Below are 24,376 nucleotides of genomic sequence, written 5' to 3'. Positions count from 1 at the left end.
TCCAAAGACAAGGCAGCAAGAGCAACGGGAATACTGTCACCCACAGGTTCTATAAGACATAAGAGCAAAATTATGCCATTTGGCCCACTGGATTTGCCCTGCCATTTAATCATGGCTGTTTATATTCCCCCTCAACATCATTCTCCTGCCTTCACCCCATAACCTTTGATGCCCTTACTAATCAAGAACATATCAACCTCTATTTTAAATATACCCAATGTCTTGCCTCTACGCATTTGTGGCAATGAATTCCATAGACTCACCACCCTCAGGCTAAAGAAATTCATCCTCGCCTCTCTAGAACAAAGAACAGTATAACACAGTGCAGGCCCTTCAGCCCACAATGTTGTGCCAGTCTTTTAAACTACTCCAAGTTCAATCTCGCCCTTTCCTCCCAAATAGTCAAATTTTCTTTTGTCCATATGTCCATCAGAAGTGCCTGCTTCTGCCACTGCCCTGGCATCATTCCACAAATCTGCTACTCTGTGTAATTTAAAAAAACTACCCCTGACATCTCTTCCCCACCCCCCCACCCCACCCCATAATTTCATCCAGTCGCCTTAAGGTTACGCTCCTTTGTATTAGCTGTTTCCGCCCTGAGGGAAAAGTCTGTGGCTGTCCATTCTATCTTTTCCTCTTATCTTTATCAAGTCATCTCGCACCTTCCACTCGAAAGAGAAAAGACCTAGATTGCTCAGCTTATCTTCATTAGCCATGCTTTCTAAAGCGTCCTGGCAGATCTCCTCTACACCCTCTCTAAAGCTTCCACATCCTTGCTATAATGAGGCAATCAGAGCTGAACACAATACTGTAACTGTAGACTAACCAAAATTTTGCAGAGTTGCAACATTACCTTGATGCTCTTGAACTCAGCCCCACCCCCCAAACTAATAAAGGCCAAAATGCCATATGGATTCTAAACCATCTATCAACTTGCACTACAACTGTAGGATCTATGGATGTGAATCTCAAAATTTCTCTCTGCCTCCACGTTGTTTAAGGTCCTGCCACTAACCTTGTATTCTGCCGTCAAGTTCGACCTGCCAAAGTGCATCACTTGACCCTTTACTGGATTGAACTCAGTCTGCTACTTCTTAGCCCAGCTCTGCATTCTGTCAGTGTCCCATTATAAGCCATGTCAAGCTTCTACTCTATCCACAACACCACCAACCTTTATGTCATCCATATCCTATCAAGGTTATGCTGTAACCTATGACAAGTTTCTAACACTAGGCATAACTCCCATCAATATTCATGTCATCTGCAAACTTATGAACCCATCCTTCCACCTCCTCATCTAAGTCATTTATAAAATTTATAAAGAGTTGAGGTCCTAGAACGGAATTCTGTGGAAACCACTGGTCACCAGCCTCCAGGCAGAATATGCTCCATCTACTACCACCCTCTGCCTTCCGAATCCAGTCAGACGTGTTTTCCCGGATCCCATGCCTCCTGACATGAATGAGCATAGCACGGGGAACTCTATCAAATGACTTACTAAAATCCAGATAAACCACATCCACTGCTCTACCTTCATCAATATTTTGTCACATCCTCAAAAGATTCAGTTAGACTCATGAGACTCAAGCTGCCCCTCACAAAGCCATGTTGACAGTCTCAAATCAGATTCTGCTGCTTCAAAAGCTCGTAAATTCTGTCTTTAAAAATTCTCGCCAATGCTATCCTCTCCATTGACATAAGACTCAAGCAACACACATCAAAGTTGCTGGTGAACGCAGCAGGCCAGGCAGCATCTCTAGGTAGAGGTACAGTGGACGTTTCGGGCCGAGACCCAGTCGACTGTAACATCAACTGTACCTCTACCTAGAGATGCTGCCTGGCCTGCTGCGTTCACCAGCAACTTTGATGTGTATTGCTTGAATTTCCAGCATCTGCAGAATCCCTTGTGTTACTGACATAAGACTCACTGCTTTATAATTCCCAGGGTCATCCCTATTACCTTTCTTAAACAAAGGAATAACATTTGTCACCCTCCAATCCTGTTGCACTGCTCTTCTCCTGTGGCCAGTGAGGACACAAAGGCCATTGCTGAAAATGCCACAATCTTTTCCCTCACTTTCCGTAGTAACCTAGGGTATATTCAGTTTGGCCCCAGGGACTTCTGCTTTCAGAATTTCCTACATCCAGCAAATCATCTTTATTAACATCTGGTTTAAGATGGCACTGCTGAACTTATTAATCACATTTTTTCTCAGGTATAACCACTGCAATCAATAGCCTGTAACTTCCTTCTCGCAGTTGAGCTTTTGGACCATCTGTATTGTGGTGTGAATGGGCTTCTAGATCGACTGCTGTGATAACTGGCTTTGTGACTGTGGGCTCACTTTTGTGAACTTCAGTTCTGAATGTTATTTGCTTGCTTTTATTGTTTGCATGATTTTTTTTCACATTGGGTGTTTGACAGTCTTTTTAATGTGTTCTAGTGGGTTTGTTTGTTTTGTGGATGCCTGTAAGGAGATAAATCTCATGGGTGTATTAGTGTATGTACATTACTTTGAACATATCAGCCTGTTCTGCTTTGACCTCACTTTCAGCAAGTCTTCTCTCTCTGGCAAATGCTGAAGTAAAGTATTTATTAAAGACCTTCCCTACCTCCTCTGATCCAAGCGCGTTTCCTCTTTTATCCCTGATAGTCCTACTATCTCTAGTCTTGTTCTTCGCATATGTGGAGAATGGCTTGGGGTTTTACTTAATCCCTTTTGCCAAGGCTTTCTCATATCCCCTATTAGGTCTCCTAATTACAAACCCCATCTCCAGAAAAGTTGGGATATTTTCCAAAATGCAATAAAAACAAAAATCTGTGATATGTTAATTCACGTGAACCTTTATTTAACTGACAAAGGTACAAAGAAAAGATTTTCAATAGTTTTACTGACCAACTTAATTGTATTTTGAAAACATACACAAATTTAGAATTTGATGGCTGCAACACACTCAACAAAAGTTGGGACAGAAGCATGTTTACCATTGTGTTACATCACCTTTCCTTTTAATAACACTTTTTAATCGATTTGGAACTGAGGGTACTAATTGTGGTAGATTTGCAATTGGAAATTTTGTCCATTCTTGCTTGATATAAGACTTCAGCTGCTCAACAGTCCGTGGTCTCCGTTGTCTGATTCTCCTCTTCATGATGCGCCATACATTTTCAATAGGAGGTAGATCTGGACTGGCAGCAGGCCATTTAAGCACATGCACTCTGTGTCTACAAAGCCACGCTGTTGTAGCCCGTGCAGAATGTGGTCTGGCATTGTCCTGCTGAAATAAGCATGGACGTCCCGGGAAGAGACGTCGCCTTGATGGCAACATATGTCTCTCTAAAATCCTAATATACGCCTCAGAGTCAATGGTACCTTCACATACATGCAACTCACGCATGCCATGGGCACTGATGCACCCCCATACCATCACAGATGCTGGCTCTTGCACCTTTCGCTGGATGGTCGTTTTCATCTTTGGCGTGGAGAACTCGACGCCCGTTTTTTCCGAAAACTAGCTGAAATGTGGACTCATCTGACCACAGCACACGGTTCCACAGTCTTTCAGTCCATCTGAGATGAGCTCGGGCCCAGAGAACTCGCCGGCGTTTCTGCATGGAGTTGATGTATGGCTTCCTCCTTGCATAATATAGTTTCAAGTTGCATTTCTGGATGCAGCGACGGACTGTGTTGAGTGACAATGGTTTTCCGAAGTACTCCCGATCTTGTGTTGAGACATGTTCCTTTTGAACTGACTAACAATTCTCTCACGAATTTTGGCACAAAGGGGTGAGCCACGACCCGTCCTTGCTTGCAAAGACTGAGCCTTTGATGGACGCTACTTTTATACCCAGTCATGATACCTCACCTGCTACCAATTAGCCTGCTTAATGTGGAGTCTTCCAAACCGGTGTTACTTGAATATTCTGTGCACTTTTCAATCATATTTTAACTCTGTCCCAACTTTTGTTGAGTGTGTTGCAAATTCTAAATTTGTGTATATTTACAAAATACAATTAAGTTGGTCAGTAAAACTATTGAAAATCTTTTCTTTGCACTTTTGTCAGTTAAATAAAGGTTCACGTGAATTAACATATCACAGATTTTTGTTTTTATTGCATTTTGGAAAATATCCCAACTTTTCTGGAAATGGGGTTTGTACCTTCTTAAATTCCTTTCTGGCTACTTTGTAATTCTCTAGAGCCCTGTCTGTTCCTTGCTTCATTCTTCATCATGAATAGATGTTCCCTATCTCTTGTCAACCATGGTTCATTTCCCTACTTCTGTGGGACTGATCTATCCTGAACTCCATGCAAGTGCTCTCTAAACCACCTCCTTATTTCAATTGTGTTTTTCTCTGAGTACTTTTTTGCTCTAAGTTCCTGCCTAATAGTATCATAATTCGCCTTCCCCCAATTAAATAATGACCATGTATCTGCTACTAAACTAAAGGCTATGGTAAAGGACAGGAAGTTGTGGTTACTGTCTGTGAAATGTACACCCACTGAGTGATCTTTCACCTTACCAGGTTCATTGCCTTGTACCAGATCCAGTCAGCCTGTCTACAAGATGTGCTAGGAATTCTTCCTGGACACACCAGACAAATTCTGCTCATCCAAGCCTTTTACTCTAAAGGGGTGCCAATCAATGTTAGGGGAGCTGAAGTCACCCATGACAACAACCCTGTTAGTTTTGCATCTTTTCATTATCTTCCTCCTGATCTGCATCTCAGTGTCTCTATTGCAACAGAGAGTGGAGGTCTGTTGGATACTCCCAATAAAGTGACTGCTTCCTTTCTGTTTCTCCTACTTTCTGACTCAGGACAAGCCCTCCAGGATGTTCTCTCTTTCTGCAGTTGTGATTCTATTCTTGACTGGCAATGCTACTTCACCACCTCTTTTACCTCCCTGCCTGTCATTTTTGAAACATCAAAACCCCAGAAAGTCCAGCAGCCGTTCCTGCCCTTGTGACAGCCAAGTCTCTGTAATGGCTACAATGTCGTAGGATTAGGATACTGACCTATGCTGTAATTCATCGCCCTTTTCCTGATACTTCTTGCTTTAAAATAGTCATTTCAACCAATACAACGGACTGCAAGTATGCCCTTTCCACTGCCTGTCCTTCCTCACAGTATTTCCACCTGCTGCCATTATCTTTACACTAACTGCCCCAAACTCTGACCTGTCACTCTGGTTCCTATCACCCTGCCAAACTAGCTTAAAACCTCCCCAACAGCTCTAGCAAACCTACCCACAGGACATTAGTCCACCTGAAGTTCAGGTGTGATGTGTCCACAGAAGAGATCCCAATGATTCACAAGTCTGAAACTCTGTCTCCAGACCAAATCTTTAGCCACACATTCATCTGCCAAATTATCCTATTCTTGCCCTTACTGGTGCACAGCACAGGCAACAATCCAGAGGTTAATGTCCTTGAGGTCCTACTTTTCAGCTTCCTCCCTAGCTCCCTATACTCTCTCTTCAGGACGTCATCCTTTTCCCTACCTATGCTATTGGTACCAATATGTAACATGATATCTGGCTGCTCAGTCTTCCCCCTAAAGTGCCGTGGACCTGATCTGAGACATTCTTTAGCCTGGCTCCTAGGAGGCAAAAGACCAGCTTGGGGTCTCTGTCACAACGACAAAATCTCCCTCCGCTGTATTCCATCTGCTACTTCTTTGCCTATTCTCCTAATCTGTCCAAATCATTATGTCGACTCCCTGCTTTCTCAACACTGCCTGCCCCTCCGCTTAGATGTGTATCATCTGCAAACTTGGCCACGCGGTCATCAATTCTGACATCCACATCATTGACATAGAAAGTGAAAAGAAGTGACCCCAGCACAGACTCTGCAGAACACCAACAGCCAACTAGAAAAGGCTCCCTTTATTCCCACTCTGTCAGTCAGCCAATCTCTGTACATACTACTATCTTTCTGTTAATATCATGGGCTCTAACCTTGTTTCGCAGCCTCATGTGCAGTTCCTTGTCAAAGGATTTCTGAAAATTCAATTATACAACACCAACTGCCTCTCATTTGGCTATTCTATCTATTATTTCCTCATAGAATTCCAACAGATATGTTGGCAATTTTTTTTCCCTGAAGGAGACCATGCTGACTTCAGCCTATGTTATTATGTGCCTCCAAGTATCTCAAGACCTTACTCTTAATAATGGACTCTAACATTTTGCAAACCGCTGAAGTCAGTCTAACTGGTCTATAATGTTATTGGCCTTTGGCTGCTATCCACCATCACTGCAGGACTTGTATGTGTCCAGGACAATGAAGTGGCCAGGAAAAATCATTGTGGATACCACCCACCATGCTAGTTGCCTTTTCCAAAAGTTCCCTTCTGGGAAACACTATAGGGTTATTAAAATGAAACATTCATACCAGCTTAAGTTTCTTCCCTCAGGCAGGTCAGCCATTCTAGTTGGCTTCCCCACCCCCTTCTATCTGTTAACCCCGACACTGCACTGTAAACACTTTAAACCACTTTTTACAGTGCTGTTGACATTTGTAAATACATGCTATATTTATGCCCATACTTTAAACTCTTAACTTTATTTTTATCATTGCTAATTTTTTTTGTTGAATGTTGGACCCTGACCAACACACCATAGTAAACGTCTAATCATGTAGGCTTTGTTAGGTACAGGAATGGAACTAGGTGTGTTCTTATGCTGTTGTAGCTCATCCGCTTCAAGTTTTGACGTGTTGAGTATTCAGAGATGCTTTTCCGCAAATCACTATTATAACACGTGATTATTTGAGTTACTGTCACCTTCCTGTCAGCTTGAATCAGTGTGACCTTTCATTAACAAGGCGTTTTCACCCACAGAACTGCTGCTCATTGGATGTTTTTTTTTGTTTTTTGCCCCATTTTCTGTAAACTCTCGTGACTGTTATGTATGAAAATCTCAGGAGTTCAGCAGTTAGATACTCAAACCACCCTGTGTGGCACCAACAGTCATTCCACTGTCAAAGTCACTTAGATCACATTTCTTCACCATTCTAATGTTTGCTCTGAGCAACAACTGAACCATGTCTTCATGTTTATATGCATTGAGTTGCTGCCTTATGATTGGTTGATTAGATATTTGTTTTAATGAGTGGGTGTACCTAATAAAGTGGCCACTGAGTGTATACAGAGTTGATCATTCCTTTTTTTTTTGCGATCCTCCCTTGAAGAGTGGAGTGACATTTGCAGGTTCTGCTTCAAGATGCACCATCCTTACTTGGAAATGTATTGCCATTCTTTTATAGTTGAAATGCTCCTTACCCAGCAGCATTGTTGGATCACCTTCAAGACAAGGACAGCATTGGTTCAAGAAGCTGACTTACAGCATCTTCACTCAGAGGGGACACAAAGATTGGCCTGTCAATAATGCCTATATCGTAAAATACAATGACTAAATAAAAATCGCTGTGAGCTTTTACTCCCAAATCACTCTACTCTTCTACATTATCCAAAATGAACAAAATATTTCCTGGTACTTTAATTTTTTTTAACATGATGTGATTTTTGACTGTGTGCCCCTTACTGCTCCTTTTCAGAGAAAGGTCGTGTCCAGATCTGTTAACCTTTTTGTTGCTGATTCATCTTTTAATTTCTTTTCAGGAAATGTCTCAGTTTTGTTCATTTAGTCATTGTTTGTTACTTATTCCCATTCTTTTCCATATTTCTCTTTGGCAAAAGTCATACTCTACAACATTGTTTTGATTTTTTTTAAAACATGGTCGTAGTTACATTTTTGCACTTTGAAATTAAATATTATTTGGTGAAGTAGGGAAGTTTTCACCAAACGTGGTTTAGTTTCAGTTCTGAATTTTCCCAGGTTGAAACCATTATTCTGTACCTTCTCTGCTTAGTGGGTTTCATTACATGATAGGATTTGGTATGGGAGGGGACACTCCACAAAATACGAATGAATTAAATTTGAGTTGAAATCAGATATCAAATCAAATTGCAACTCAAATTTGAATTGAAATTGGAGTTTAATTTAGTTTCAAATGTTTGACAGAAAAAAAAGTGCAGAGCCTATTAAAGTGATGGAGTAGGATAGAGCAATAAGGTGAGATTGGGGAAAATAGTGTAAGACAACCCAGCAAGAGGATAGACAAGTTTAATACAATTTGATTGTTAGAGATTTTCTTTTCCAAAGGTGAAGTTACAGGAAGCCATAGAATATGAAGACCTGGGAGAAATGAACTCAAAGAAGACTGTTGCACTAAATTTGAAGAAGGCTGACAGGTAAGGTTTTGATAATGATTATAGGATGGTATGACCTAAAATTAAATAGGCAATGCAAAAAAAATGGCACCAAGACTAAAACTGACTTTTGTAATGTATGTGTTTTACTCTTTGGGAGGGGCAGACAGAGCCATAAGACTATTCAGCCCACTGAGACTGCTCTGCCGTTCAATCGTGGCTAATTTATTATCCGTCACAACCTTGCATTCTCCTGCCTTCTTTCCATAACCTTTGGTGCCCTTGCTAATCAAGAATCTATCAGTCTCTAATTTAAATATGCCCAATGACTTACCTCCACGGCTGTTTATGGCAATGAATTCCACTATGTTTTGTGCTCTTTTCAGTCACCAGGGGACTTTTTTAACTTTAGTATGATTACCACTCTCTGTCTCAAGAAATTCCTCCTCGTCTCTGTTAGAATATAGAACACTACAGCATAGGACAGGCCCTTCGGCCCATGAAGTTGTGCCAGCCCTTTAAACTGCGCCAAGATCATTCTAACCTTTCCCACATAGCCCTCAATTTTTTCATGTGTCCTTTTCTATCTAAGAAATTCCTCCTCATCTCTGGTCTAGAGGTCCTTTCAACCTTGCACTATATTATGGTATTTCTAGTGCCTTTCTTTTACTTGGGACTTGACTGCTTATTTATGAAGCAAAGAACGCAGTCTGTGTCCAGATTAAGAAATTGCTTGGAACAATACTCAAGGAATGCCTACTGAAAGTTATGGGAATGTAGACCATATTTTATTTATTGATTAATGAAAGATTCAGCTTCTGCATGCACTGTTAGAAGAATGAATTATGTTTATACAGTAAAATAAATGCTATGGTTTTTGTGTGCTGGGGTGGGGGATAAAACAGCAACTTCTGTGCCCCCTTACTGCATGAGTGAAATAACAACAAAATCATTCAAACCATGTTTAGCAATTTTCAGAAATAATTGGCCAGTGGAAATGGCTGTTATTTTCTTGGACCATAAGATATAGGTGCAGAAGTAGGCCATTCAGCCCATCTAGTCTGCTCCGCCATTCAATCATGGGCTGATCCAATTCTTCCAGTCATCCCCATTCCCCTGCTTCCCTTTGATGCCCTGGCTAATCAAGAACCTACCTATCTCTGCCTTAAATACACCCAGTGACTTGGCCTCCACAGCTGCTCATGGCAACAAATTCCACAGATTTACCACCCTCTGACTAAAGTAATTCCTCCACATCTCAGTTCTAAGAGGACGTCCTTCAATCATGAAATCATGCTCTCTTGTCCTACAATCCCCTACCATGGGAAATAACTTTGCCATATCTAATCTGTTCAGGCCTTTTAACCTTTGGAATGTTTCTATGAGATCCCTCCTCATTTTCTTGAACTCCATGAAGTACAGCCCAAGAGCTGCTAGATGTTCCTCATACAGTAACCCTTTCATTCCTGAAATCATTCTTGTGAATCTTCTCTGAACCCTCTCCAATGTTAGTATAGTCTTAGTCATAGTCATACTTTATTAATCCCGGGGGAAATTAGTTTTCATTACAATTGCTCCATAAATAATAAATAGTAATAGAACCATAAATAGTTAAATAGTAATATGTAAGTTATGCCAGTAAATTATGAAATAAGACCAGGACCAGCCTATTGGCTCAGGGTGTCTGACCCTCCAAGGGAGGAGTTGTAAAGTTTGATGGCCTTTCAGGAAACCATGCTAGCTTTGGCCTATCTTGTCATGTGCCTCTAGGAACTCCGTAATCTCATCCCTAACAATTGATTCCAACATCTTCCCAACCACTGATGTCAGGCTAACAGGTCTATAGTTTCCTTTCTGCTGCCTCCCACCCTTCTTAAATAGCGGAGTAACATTTGCCATTTTCCAGTCATCCAGTCTTCTTGCAGAGGTCTTCAGAATGATTTTTTGCTTTTTATTTTTCCCCAGTTTTCTGCTCTTTTCAGTCACCAGGGGGCCTTTTTAACTTCTGTATCATTTCAGCCTACTCGTATTCTTCCAGTTGATTGGCTCATTCACAAATTTTTAGATTCTTGTATTGTAGTTTGAAGGCTGGGAGTATCTTAGTAACATACTAATACTTGAAGCTAACATTTCAAACCAAAAAATTGCTGGGGACTAAAATCAGAATTCATGAGTTCTAATGTAGTTAGTTCTTTTGTTTTAAATATAGTCTGTTCAGTCTAGCTGGAATCTACATAGATTGTGGTGACTAGGTGCAAATGATCGATTCTTTTGATGCAAGCTGCTACAATTGCAAGTGAGGAACAAGGCAAAGAATTTGGAGAAAGAGAAATTGCAGAAATGTGGATCTACAGAAAAATGAGTTGAAGAGAACTGGAGAGCCTAGTTTTGAGTTTTGAGCAAGGAATGGGTTATGTTTACTTTCCAGAGCATGTTATAGTACAATTCATTATGTTATCTGCATATGTCACTGCTTCAGCAGATAATGGACCTTGTACACAAATTCATCCAATAGAATAATATGGCTAATTTTGCAAAATCTTTTAACCTTGGAGATTTATGAAGAATAAATTCCTCTCGGGCTTCCAGGCAGTTATTTATACCACTGGATTAAACATACTCAGACATCATCCCTGAAGAAGCTGGCAGAGTTTGTCATCGAAATGTTGGTTATAATCGATAACTGTATCTGGCTGGAAGCCCAAGAAGAGTCTATTCATCACGTACACCGGGAAAGTACTAGATCCTTTTTCGCTTTGAGAGTTAAATCCTATTTTCTGTTTCGCTGCCTTGGAATTCATTCATTTCCCCCCTTTTTTTTCTTAGAAAGGTGAGGATTACTGGTTAGAGTAATGAGACTAATTATTGTTTGTAGAATGAAAATGGTAGGTTTCACTTTTGGAAATTGTGTAGGAAATGAATACTTTATTGATAAATTTAAGGTAACCGATCTTGCTCTGTGTACTAAGCGACAGGAGGATCTGTTATTATTCTTAAAGTTATTCAACTGATGTTATCCAGGCATTCAAATAGTAACTACTATCTCTGTTGAGCAATACTGTATGCAACCACGTAATACTAGGTTGTTGTCTATTTCTTAGCTGCTATAATATGTATGCTATAATAAAGATACTTACCTGGTTACACAGTCATATTGCCTTACAAATGTTTCACTAGAATGTTTGGAGATGAACTGTCAGTCTCTTGACACTTTGAAGTGATCAGTTGAATTGCTTGGTGGAGGTAATGGAGATTATATGTCCTGATTACATTATTATGTACTGTATTATGATTAAAATTGTTTTTTGAAAGAATAATTTGGGCATTGTGAGCATTCTGTTATTGTTTATAGCACTATGATTTGTGAGCCTTTAAGAATGTATGTTTATCTATTGGATCGAGGTGAGATACAATGAAACAAAAAGCTTGGCTAACAAAAAAGATTTATTCTCATTTGTTCTAAATGTCAATGGTTTTTTTCCCATTTTAGGTATTTTCATGGCCCTACACCTGTTCAGTCTCAGCACTATGCATCCAGCCAGGATATTATTAACTCAGTCCACTGTATTCGACAAGAAATGGCTAACTATAGCCCCAGACTTACTCAGGTATGGTGTGAGTATAAAAAGCGGAAATGTTGTATGTCTGATCCTATCATGATTACATATGCATACTTTCAAAAGGTCAGATAGAGCAGTAGAAACAACCTTTGTATATGAAGGTTGTGAGGATGAAGATCTCTTGCAATAGGCAGACTACGATAATCTTTAATTTGATTGACATTGGAAAAAGCTTGTAATGCTCAAATTTCTAGCATCTAAAGTTTTGACTTGCTATTCTAATTATTCGTTTTGATTAAGGTTAACTCCTGATTAAATTAGGATTTTAAAATTCGAAGTGCTTAACTGATATTGTAGGTTAGTTCACATCAGAAAAAGGGACTAATAGGACAAGGGCAGCCTAAGTTTTTATTCAGATGAATTTTTATCTATGGTTTGTGATTGGAGAACAATCAGGAGTACTTTTATATAGACAAGATTAAAGGTAATAAAGGCATTGACATGCTTATCAGCAGCAGATAAGCTGAGAACTGATGATTGAGCAATTTTATGTAGGTAGAATAATACTTTTTGGAGGTCAGATATGTAGTCTGAAGCTTACAGTCTGAATCTACATCAGGTGTGGCATACAAAGTCTAATTCAGTCATGGACAATTTCCAGGAAGAGTGATAGAGTCAGTACCAATAACATGAAGTTTGTGATGGAGACCAAAGAAATTATTTCAGACTTCTCAGTATTAAGTTTGAGGGAATTTCTGCTTATTTTTGAATGCCAGACAAGCAAACAGATGTACAAACAAACGTACATCCTTTTGTAATGGATGGCACTATTGACAAGGCCAATAATCCTACATACATTTAATAAACAGCTTCTCAATTTGTCCTACCAGTTTCCGGTATATTAGTCATAAGGCCTGCACGTAAATCCTTTCCAATTTTACCATTTACATAGTATTGCTTCTCCATAATGCATTTGTTCACATGTTATGTTCCATCTGCCAGATAGCTGGCCATTATATTAGTCTAACATGGCTTTCTGAAGTTTTATGGTTCTTACTGATTTGATTTTTGAGTCTTTTGCAAACTTAACTATTATACTCTACAACCCACATCTCTATGTAGCAAAATGTTTGTTGTACAAAATTTAAGGACACGTCATTCATCCTTAATTGAGCACCAGCCCAGCTTTTTGTCTTTTAGATTATTTCACGTCCTGTTATTGCATATTTTAAGCCTGTGTACTTTAATTTTATTAAATCCATTGAGTTATATTTTTCATGTAACTCTGGCTTTGAACTTCTTTCTTATTTCCCAACTTAAATTTGTTTTTTAAATACCCGATACTTTTCAGTTCCTGTTAGCGCAACTGTTTATAATTTCGATCAGAAGACATTTCCTCATTTGTTATCCATTTGCCAGTTAAAAGTTTTTGCACTCAAGTGCTCCTTTTTTCATAATTCTTCTAAACCTAATACTGTTTTTCCTGATGTACTCTTCCACTGAAACTGAACTAATTCCTGAACTGCCAACATCTATTGACCAAAAAATTGAAAGTTCTTAATATCACATCAGAACTTGCTGTTTTTTGCTTTTTACCTAATGCTTTTTTATTTAAAGCATTTAAATCTTTCATTCTTAATGGCTTAGCATGAGACCATTATTCTACAATTCTAACCCAATATTAACTATTGTTGCTTTAGGCATATGTTTTTTTTGTCGAGTTTTGTTGTGCAATTCGCCTATTTTGATGCTCAGTGTAACCTTTTCCCACTCTAGAATGTTTGTTTTCCACTGCTGCAATTTACTTGAAATCTTACCCTACATTACTGGTGAACCTGCCATGTTGATTGTTGGCGCAGCTGTTTTGAAATATAATCCACCCAAAATGAGCAACTCAGTTCTGGTTATTGATAGCAGTGCTGTAGGAACTAATAACTACTCTTTTCCTACATCACTTCTCAACATGTGTTAATCTGTCTTGTTCTGCTGTACATCATTTGTGGCTTTAGAGCAGGGATTCACAACCTTTTCTATGCAATGGACCCCTACCATTAACCAGAGGTCCATGGACCCTAGGTTGGGAACTCTTGCTTTAGAGTAATTTATGATTGCTGCCCTTTCAATTCTTGCTCTGCATTTTTACTCAAAATCTGAAAGCCATCTGCTCTTTTGCATCCTAGGTACTGGTTTCCACTTAAACTACAAGTTCTAGGATTTCCTCACCTTCAGTCCCATGTACCTCTTCCTTTCACCAGCAGCTGTTTTCTACTCTATAATTGCCCTGTGCCCTGGACCAGTAACTCTTGCTTGCATAACTGTTCATGCTTGACTTGCTTCATAAAAATTGCTGCTGACAAGATTTTTTTCTTTCTACTCTTGAATAACCCTTCCATTATAAAAGTTTAACTTACTGTTTTTCAATAACATTCAGCAAGTTAGTTTCCAGCTGGTATTTCGCTATTTGGTTATGTGTATGTAAGACTTGAAGGTGAATGTCTGCAAACTACCTATCATGCTGAAGCCTTGTGTTTTGTCATGCTTTTTCAGTGTCCTTCAGCACTCAAGAATAGGAAGCTTTTATTCCGTCCTAGCCTATGTATATTTCCTTAACATGATAAGGCTGCTATTCTAACTCCATGAAGATTTTTTTTCTTTAATTCACTTGGAGTTTGTTTAGAAACTTCACATTACTGCTTTTGCACTTGGTGTTCTGGATGATAGTATGAGCAAAAACTAGAGGGGACTGACTTTATTTTCATCTCACCAAAAGATGAAACAGACTTTAAAGTGGAAGTTCAATCACTGACATCCATATTGTATGTGATAGGTTCTGTCCAGCAGTGTGGCCAGCAGTGCAATAACTGACCTCTCACCTGGTGGAGTGCTTATGCAGGGAGGAACATCACAAGCTATAAACCGTAAGTGTTTGTCCACATACACATTAGTTAAATGTTTAAGCAACTGTCACTAATTGTATCACTATGGTATAATTCATCTCTGTTCCCACAGTGCTTATAAAACATAGTGAATGCCTATCAACTGTTCACATCTTATGGGGGCTGCTGAGAAACAGTCCTCTAAAGTTCTGAACAGAGATATGCAGTCATGCATTGGATAAAATAGGAAAGTCCCAGGATACAACTTTCTTCTAAGCTGATCCTTATTTGATTAACCATGAGTAGGGAGGTGTAATAGTTGTGAAGGGAAATGTTGAAAGCGTAAGTTGGAAGCATAAATTGGGAACAGATGTTCTCACGGAAATATACGGAAGAAATGTGGCAAATGTTCAGGGGATATTTGTGTGGAGTTCTGCATAGGTAAGTTCCAATGAGACAGGGAAAGGATGGTAGGGTACAGGAACGGTGGTGTACAAAGGCTGCTATAAATCTAGTCAAGAAGAAAAGAAAAGCTGATGAAAAGTTCAAAAAACTAGGTAATGATCGAGATCTAGAAAATTATAAGGTTAGCAGGAAGGAGCTTAAGAAAGAAATTAGGAGAGCCAGAAGGGGCCATGAGAAGGCCTTGGTGGACAGGATAAAGGAAAACCCCAAGCATTCTACAAATATGTGAAAAGCAAGAGGGTAAGATGCGAATAGGACCAATCAAGTGTGACAGTGGAAATGTGTGTATGGAACCAGAGGAGGTAGCAGAGGTACTTAATGAGTACTTTGCTTCGGTATTCACTACGGAAAAGGATCTTGGCGATTGTAGGGATGACTTACAGCGGACTAAAAAGCGTGAGCATGTCGATATTAAGAAAGAGGATGTGCTGGAGCTTTTGGAAAGCATCAAGTTGGATAAGTCACCAGGACCGGACAAGATGTACCCCAGGCTACTGTGGGAGGTAAGGGAGGAGATTGCTGAGCCTCTGGCGATGATCTTTGCATCATCAATGGGGAATGGGAGAGGTTCCAGAGGATGGAGGGTTGTGGATGTTGTTCCATTATTCAAGAAAGGGAGTAGAGATAACCCAGGAAATCATAGACCAGTGAGTCTTACTTCAGTGTTTGATAAGTTGATGGCAGTCTGCAAGAGAACTGTGACTTGGGAGAAGATTTGTTTGCCAGCAAGACAATGACCCCAAGCATAAAGCCAAAGCTACACAGGAATGGTTTAAAAACAACAAAGTTAATGTCCTGGAGTGGCCAAGTCAAAGTCCAGACCTCAATCCAATTGAGAATATGTGTCTGGACTTGAAAAGGACTGTTCATTCACAATCCCCATGTAATCTCACAGAGCTAGAGCAGTTTTGTAAAGAAGAATAGGGAAAAATTGCAGTGTCCAGGTATGCAAGCTGACAGAGACCTATCCACACAGACTCAAGGCTGTAATTGCTGCCAAAGGGGCATCTACTAAATACTGACTTGAAGGGAGTGAGTAATTATACAATTAACACACATCAAAGTTGCTGGTGAATGCAGCAGGCCAGGCAGCATCTCTAGGAAGAGGAACTGTTGACGTTACAGGCCGAGACCCTTCGTCAGGACTAACTGAAGAAAGAGCTAGTAAGAGATTTAAAAGTGGGAGGGGGAGGGGGAGATCCAAAATGATCGGAGAAGACAGGAGGGGGAGGGATGGAGCCAAGAGCTGGCCAGATGATTGGCAAAAGGGATATGAGAGGATCATGGGACAGGGGGCCCAGGGAGAAGGAAAAGATGGGGTGGGGGACCCAGAGAATGGGCAAGGGGTATAGTCAGAGGGACAGAGGGAGAAAAAGAAGAGTGAGAGAAAGAATGTGTGTATATAAATAACGGATGGGGTACGAGGATGAGGTGGGGCATTAGCGGAAGTGAGAGAAGTCAATGTTCATGCCATCAGGTTGGAGGCTACCCAGACGGAATATAAGATGTTGTTCCTCCAACTTGAGTGTGGCTTCATCTTTACAGTAGAGGAGGCCTTGGACAGACATGTCAGAATGAGAGTGGAATTAAAATGTGTGGCCACTGGGAGATGCTGCTTTCTCAGGCGCTGCTTCCTGCACTCATGCTGAGCTGTTGACTTTATTAACTTTGCCTCCAACTTTCACCCTGCCCTCAAGTTTACTTGGTCCATTTCCAACACCTCCCTCCCCTTTCTAGATCTTTCTGTCTCTATCTCTGGAGACAGCTTATCTACTGATGTCTACTATAAGCCTACTGACTCTTACAGCTATCTGGACTATTCCTCTTCTCACCCTGTCTCTTGCAAAAATGCCTCCCCTTCTCGCAATTCCTCCGTCTCTGCCACATCTGCTCTCAGGACGAGGCTTTTCATTCCAGGACAAGGGAGATGTCCTCCTTTTTTAAAGAAAGGGGCTTCCCTTCCTCCACCATCAACTCTGCTCTCAAACGCATCTCCCCCATTTCATGCACATCTGCTCTCACTCCATCCTTCCGCCACCCCACTAGGAATAGGGTTCCCCTGGTCCTCACCTACCACCCCACCAGCCTCCGGGTCCAACATATAATTCTCTGTAACTTCTGCCACCTCCAACGGGATCCCACCACTAAGCACATCTTTCTCTTCCCCCCCTCTCTCTGCTTTCCACAAGGATCACTCCCTACGTGACTCCCTTGTCCATGCGTCCCCCCCTATCCCTCCCCACTGATCTCCCTCCTGGCACTTATCCTTGTAAGTGGAACAAGTGCTACACATGCCCTTACATTTCCTCCCTTACCACCATTCAGGGCCCCAGACAGTCCTTCCGGGTGAGGAGACACTTCACCTGTGAGTCGGCTGGGGTGATATACTGCGTCTGGTGCTCCTGATGTGGCCTTCTATATATTGGCGAGACCTGACGCAGACTGGGACATTGTTTTGCTGAACACCTATGCTCTGTCCGCCAGAGAAAGCAGGATCTCCCGTGGCCACACATTTTAATTCCACATCCCATTCCCATTCTGACATGTCTATCCACGGCCTCCTCTACTGTAAAGATGAAGCCACACTCAGGTTAGAGGAACAACACCTTATATTCCGTCTGGGTAGCCTCCAACCTGATGGCATGAACATTGACTTCTCTAACTTCCGCTAATGCCCCACCTCCCCCTCGTACCCCATCCTTTATTTATATACACACATTCTTTCTCTCACTCTTCTTTTTCTCCCTCTGTCCCTCTGACTATACCCCTTGCCCATCCTCTGGGTCCCTCCCCCCCCTTTTTCCTTCTACCTGGGTCTCCTGTCCCATGATCCTCTTATATCCCTTTTGCCAATCATCTGGCCAGCTCTTGGCGCCATCCCTCCCCCTCCTGTCTTCTCCTATCGTTTTGGATCTCCCCCTCCCCCTCCCACTTTTAAATCTCTTACTAGCTCTTTCTTCAGTTAGTTCTGACGAAGGGTTTCGGCCTGAAACGTCGACTGTACCTCTTCCTAGAGATGCTGCCTGGCCTGCTGCGTTCACCAGCAACTTTGATATGTGTTGCTTGAATTTCCAGCATCTGCAGAATTCCTCGTGTTTGCGAATTATACAATTAATTACTTTGTGTTTAACAATTGTAATGCATTTAGACCAATTTGTAGAAATTTGTTTTCACTTTGACACCCAAAGAGTCATTTCTATTGATCATTGTCAAAAAAGCCAAATTAAATCCACTGTGATTTAATGTTATAAAACAATAAAACATGAAAACTTCTGGGGGAGGGGGGGTTGAATACTTTTTATTGGCACTCTATGTCCTTGATGGCAGACAGGCTGGTACCAGCGATGCATTGGGTAGTTTTGATTACTCATTGTACAGCCTTTCCATCTGCTGCAGTGCAGTTTCCTTGCCATGCAGTGATACAGCATGTTAGGATGCTCTCTACTGCGTATGATTATTGATGTACAGTGGACAAATCTGGGCTTGGCCACCATAAAAATCTAGCATGTTCAAGTGGTTCAGAAGTCTGGTGGAAGAAATTGACAATAAAATTAATTGCAAGAAACCCAGTATGAATACGTGGAGAAAGGAACACAGTTGGCTTTGGTGACTGATGTTAAATCATTAGAACTTGATGTAGTTTGAATTTTAATAGTTTGTAAACAATTGCAGAACCAAGGAAAATTGGTGGGCTGTGGGTGAAAACAACAGGTTTATGATTGGACAGAAGATAAAAATGATTAGGAATAAAGGCATGATAGTCCAAGGCAAATGTGTGAAGTAATTGAATTGACTTTATTACTTACATCCTTCATATACATGAGGAGTAAAAATCTTTATGTTCTGTCTCCATCTAAATTTGCAATTTATAATAATTTATAATAAATAGCATGTACAACAGGACAGTCAGTATAACATAGAAATACAATTGTATCAGCATGAATTAATCAGTCTGAAAGCCTGGTGGAAGAAGCTGTCCTCCCGGAGCCTGTTGGTCCTGGCTTTTATGTTGCGGTACTGTTTCCCGGATGGTAGCAGCTGGAACAGTTTATGGTTGGGGTGACTTCGGGCCCTTTTACACACCTGCCTTTGTAAATGTCCTGAACAGTGGGAAGTTGTGCTCGGTTGTCCGCACTACTCTCTGCAGAGTCCTGCGATTGAGGGAAGTACAGTTCCCATACCAGGCAGTGATGCAGCCAGTCAGGATGCTCTCAATTGTGCCCCTGTAGAGACAACAGAAAAATGGAATATTAGTCCAGGGAAGTGCAAGTGGAAGCTGCATTCGCATTATTAATTGCTACTACATGAAATTGTTGAATTGTGTTGTAGTCTGTTGACAATTGCCTAAACAGAAGATAAGGCGATTTTCCTTGGGGAAAAGAAATAAATAAACATTAAATATCAAGAACATAATTTGAAAAATCAACGACTCTTCATCTCATGTTCTTGATATTTATTGCTTATTTATTGTAATTTTTTTCTCTTTTGTAATGGCACAGTTGTTGTCTTTTGCATGTTTTTTTTGTCTGTCCTGTTGGGTGCAGTCTTTCATTGATTCTATTGTGTTTCTTGTATTTGCTATGTCTGCCTACAAGAAAACAAATTTCAGGGTTGTATACGGTAACATATATGTACTTTGACAATAAATTTACTTTGACTTTGAATCTCAGGATTGTATATGGTAACGTATATGTATTTTGAAAATGAATTTACTTTGACTTTGACAATTGGCTTGTTAACCTCACTGAGAAAGTATAGGATGTAGAGATAGGACTGGAGTGGAGATCTAAAGTACTAGAAAAAAAGGCACAACCGAACCACTGGAAAAGGCGTTACACACACAAAATGCTGGAGGAACTCAGCAGGTCAGGCAGCATCTGTGGAAATGAATAAACAGTCGACTTTTCAGGCCTAGACCCTTTATCAGCAGGCAGCTTTTGTAATATTTTCAGCTTATTTGGTTTATGAATGCACATTCTTTGGATTTTGTATATGTTTTATTTATCTTGTACAATCATTATAAATTATTAGACATTCACAAATCAATTATTTCATAGTTTCCGTATTCCCTTTCTTTATGCACATTGCTTGATCAAGTGTTTTTATTAATCTTCGGTTTATATTTAGAATTTGTGACATTTGTAGTTTTATATATTTTTTAAAAATAATTGTAGTTAAGATTGGAAGATCTTATTAGGTAGCAAGGAACTTCATTCTTGAAGCAGCACATAAGGAAGTACCAGGATAAAGGCGAGTTTGATAATAAAGAAAGCAGCTGCAATTGCAGAATACTGCGAGTCACAGAACCAAGTATAAGGGTTGGAATGGGCCATTTTGGGATAGATTATTATAAATCCCAAATGCAAATTACTTTGTCTCACAAAGTCAGGAATGCCTGAGTGATTAATCTTCATTAATTGCTGGTTAAGTTGTAGTAATGCTGTATTATTTTGTTGAGTAAAATATCACAATTGCCTGCCTTAGTAATTCAACCCTTACTATCTGAAAATTTCCTCTAAAATTGATCAAATCTAGAATGAATATAATCCTGTGTATGTTCATTATATCAAGATAACTACATTTTATATCAGTTATAGTAATCTGTATTCATTGCTGATTGTGAGAGAAATACAGTTAAAAGAGCTTAAATCATAAAGTCGGCTTTGAAACTAGCCTTCCTACTCCCTCACTAGATTAACTTGATTAAAAGTTGTATTTATTTTAAAACGTGTGAGTTCTGTTATGCATAAGAGTTTAAGCATCAATAATGTATAATAATAATAATGAGAAACATTCCCAAGTGTCTCGGTATAATTTGCTGTAATTTTATTTATCAGTCACAGGCTTCTAACAGAAAGAATAAGCATCCTGAAAGTAGACAGGAATTTTTTTTATGGTCGGTGAGCTGCATTTTTGGTTGGTTCCATTATTAGATTACTGTAGCCACTAGAAAATTCTAGAATGACTGCAAAACAAGGTTGAATCATAAGAATTGGATTTCCAGAACAGAGCTGAGGTACAAAAAGGTTAAAGTCTGCACCTTAATGTTTTTTCCCTTGGGAAATTGAGCCCCTCTCCTACAATACTACTTGTCGTATTTCAAACTATGTTTGTGGCCTTTAATTTCTGCTTTCTTATGTTTCTTTTTTTTTTTTGCAGAGATGGTGCCAAGTGATATCCAGATGGAACTCAAACACTTGTATGTGGCTGTAGCTGAGTTACTGAGGCACTTCTGGTCTTGTTTTCCTGTCAATACACCATTCCTTGAGGAGAAGGTAAGGAATTGGCGCCTGCTCAGAGTCTCCCGTCGTTAGAAGAGCTAAAGCCCGTCATGCTTTATCTATACATCATCTGGAGTATTTAACATCATTGGAGCATCTTTCTAAACCAAGAATGACAAAATCAATCTCAAATTTTATACAGGCTCTCAAGATTAATTTAGAATGTAATACTTAAGACTGTGATTTCAGTTTTATTATGACAAAATACTTCATGATTCAAAGGAGAACCTTATTATTTTTGTATTCCACTTTCTTTTATTGCACTTTTTCAGATACTGAACTCTACATATACAGTGGGTTCTGGTTAAGTGGGCTGTTGGATAATCGGTGCAGCCACTACTGGGACAACTCTTAACAAAACACTAATCGAGAAAATAAGTCAGGATTCCAATTGTTTATTTTGCAGACTATGCCATTTAATTGGGGAAGGAAACTTTTGCCCAACAGGTTCTAACTAGCATTAGTTCTGTGCCCTTGTTGTGGCCATTGGACACAACATCATGCTTCAAGCGAACTGTTTTTAATTAGCATTAATTGCGTGCACTTGTGTTCAAAAAGCAGTGATTTTTGTCATTGATACTTGGTGGAAATAAACAGTAAGACAATTCATAATTGTTTTTCTCACCATGGTTTCAAGCAATCAGGCTTGGAGATGTCAGAAACAGCCATTGAGTAAAAATGAAACAATTTCACTACTTCAAGTTAGAAACTATGAACAATTTAAAGGTATCAACAATCATCTTGAATGTTACAATAAAAATGAAAATTTGGAGAATGCAATTGTCAACAGCAGTGTATAAAGGTAGTCCATTTCTGCACAAGGTGTGTGCGCTGATTTTGTTCATTTACAGTCAAAAGAATGCAATGTGGATAAATTCCTTTGTTGATAAGTATTAGGAACTAATACACAGTTTTACAGTGCTGCATTAGTGTTGGTAATTTTCTAATTTGTATTGTATTTCATTTAAAAGCATAATTTGTTGCTCAGTTTGTCTTTTTTTTATACCTTTTTAACTATTTCCATGAAACTTTGGCTAATTGGAGCAGTTGCTAAATTGGGCCATATATGTCCCTATTAACTGGAATCCACTGCACTTTTGTGTTCTGTTCTGTGTTGGTACGTCGATCTTGAAACTTGCTTCTATGTAAGAAATTTTAATTTATCTTTAACTAATGTCAGGGATTGAGATTTCTTCCTTTGAGTTGCTGTACATTTCCAGCACTTTTTGTATGGGCAGTGTAAAGCCAGTTTACTTTTGGGTGATAATCTAGATTTCAAAATTATTTATTCTTTGTATTCTATCTACTGTAAAAATACAATAAAAAAGGACAAATAAAATACAATAAGAAAGAATTGGAGCAGAGATACTAAGGAGCAGATCAGGATGTAGATTTTGGAAATGTACAAAAATAACATGGTTGTTTTTGTTGTGGGTGATTTCAACTTTGCTAATATTGATTGGCACCTCCTTATTACAAAAGGTTTAGATGGGGCGGAATGTGTTAGATATGTAGTGGAATCACTTCTGACACAATCCGTAGTCAGGCCAATGAGAGGTAAGGCCATTCTGGATCTGGGATTAGGAAATAAACCTGGTCAGGTCTCGGATCTCTCTGTGGTTGACCCTTTCAGAGACAGCAGCCTCATCTTTCTGACTTTTACTTTATGATGTTGTTAGGCAGGAACTTGGGTATGTAAAATGGGAGCAGATGTACTCAGGGCAATGCACAACGGAAATGTGGAGATTGTTGAGGGAACACAGTGGATTTGGTTAATTTGGACACATCTGAACCAGTACATTTTGGCCCAATTAAGTGGCTGCCCCAATTAGTGGAGGTTTCATGGAAATAGCTGAAAAGGTATAAAAAAGCCCATCTACTGTTTAACTGAGTGACAATGTATTTAAATGAAGTAAAAAAAAACAAATTAGAACACTTCCAATATAGTACTATACAACTGTATTAGTTCCTAATAATTATCAAGCAAGAATTCATCTGGAGTATGCTGCCATGTTCTTTTAATCGACTGTAAATGAACAAAATGAGTGCAGGCATTTTGTGCAGGTAATGGACTCTCTTCACAGAGCGTTTTCAACAATTGCATCCTCTAAATCTTCATTTTCATTGTAATATTCAAGATGATTTTGGACACCTTCAAATTCTTTGTAGCTCCTAACTTGAAATAGTGAAATAGTTTCATTTTCACTCCTGGCCATTTTCAGCAGACAATTCAAAAACAGTTTTGAATTGTCTTACTGCTCATTTCTCACCAGCTATCAGTGGCAAAAAATGCTGATTATTGAACACAACACAAGCAAATGATGCTATTTAAAAACTGTTTGGCAACAGTCTCCTGTCCTAATTAACTGGCATAGTATCACAAATAAACAAAGGGAATCTTGGCTATTTCCTCAATTAGTTTTTGTTCTTTAAGAGTTGTCCCAAATAAGCTGCTGCCCTGATTAACCAATGGTTCAAATTAACTGGAATCTATTGTACTTGTATGGGGTTCTGGATAGGTTTGTCCTATTGAGGCAGAGAATGGATGGTAAGGTGAGGAATCATGATGGGTAAGAGATGTGGAACATTAGTAAAGAAGAAGAAAAAGCTTACTTAGTGTTTAGGAAGTAAGGATTAGACAGAGCCCCAGAGAGTTTGCAGGTAATCTGGAAGGAACTTAAGAATGGACAGAGCTAGAAGGGGGCATGAGAAGGCCATGGTAAGTAGGATTAAGGAAAACCCCAAAACAGTCAACGCCTATGTTAGAAACGGGAGGAGGACTAGAGTGAGAGTAGGGCTAATGAAGCATAGAAGAGGAAATATGTGCCTGGAATTGGAGAAGGTAGGTGAGGTCCTTAAAGAATACTTTGCTTCAGTATTCACCATTGAGAGGGGATTTGTGAGGACAGCATTAAACAGGTTGATATACTAGAACAAGTTGGCACTAAGAAGGGGAATATAGTGGAACTTTTGAAAAATA

At 39.7% G+C, this 24,376-nt stretch overlaps 1 protein-coding gene across 4 annotated transcripts in view; it reads left to right on the top strand.

The window, feature by feature from the left end:
• The window catches only part of gtf2h1 (general transcription factor IIH, polypeptide 1), an 83,927-nt gene that overhangs the window by 43,027 nt on the left and 16,524 nt on the right, over positions 1-24,376 (top strand). For all 4 annotated transcript variants that reach the window (XM_072272335.1, XM_072272333.1, XM_072272337.1 and 1 more), the window contains 4 exons: positions 8,168-8,256; positions 11,705-11,822; positions 14,602-14,692; positions 21,275-21,390. In XM_072272335.1, the coding sequence (XP_072128436.1) occupies positions 8,168-8,256; positions 11,705-11,822; positions 14,602-14,692; positions 21,275-21,390 (414 nt within the window). The remainder of the gene's footprint in view (positions 1-8,167; positions 8,257-11,704; positions 11,823-14,601; positions 14,693-21,274; positions 21,391-24,376) is intronic.

This window comes from Mobula birostris, chromosome 11, assembly GCF_030028105.1.
Source record: "Mobula birostris isolate sMobBir1 chromosome 11, sMobBir1.hap1, whole genome shotgun sequence".
NCBI lineage: Eukaryota > Metazoa > Chordata > Chondrichthyes > Myliobatiformes > Myliobatidae > Mobula > Mobula birostris.
Note: the sequence above shows the minus strand (reverse complement) of the source record. Positions and strands in the feature narration are given on the sequence as shown.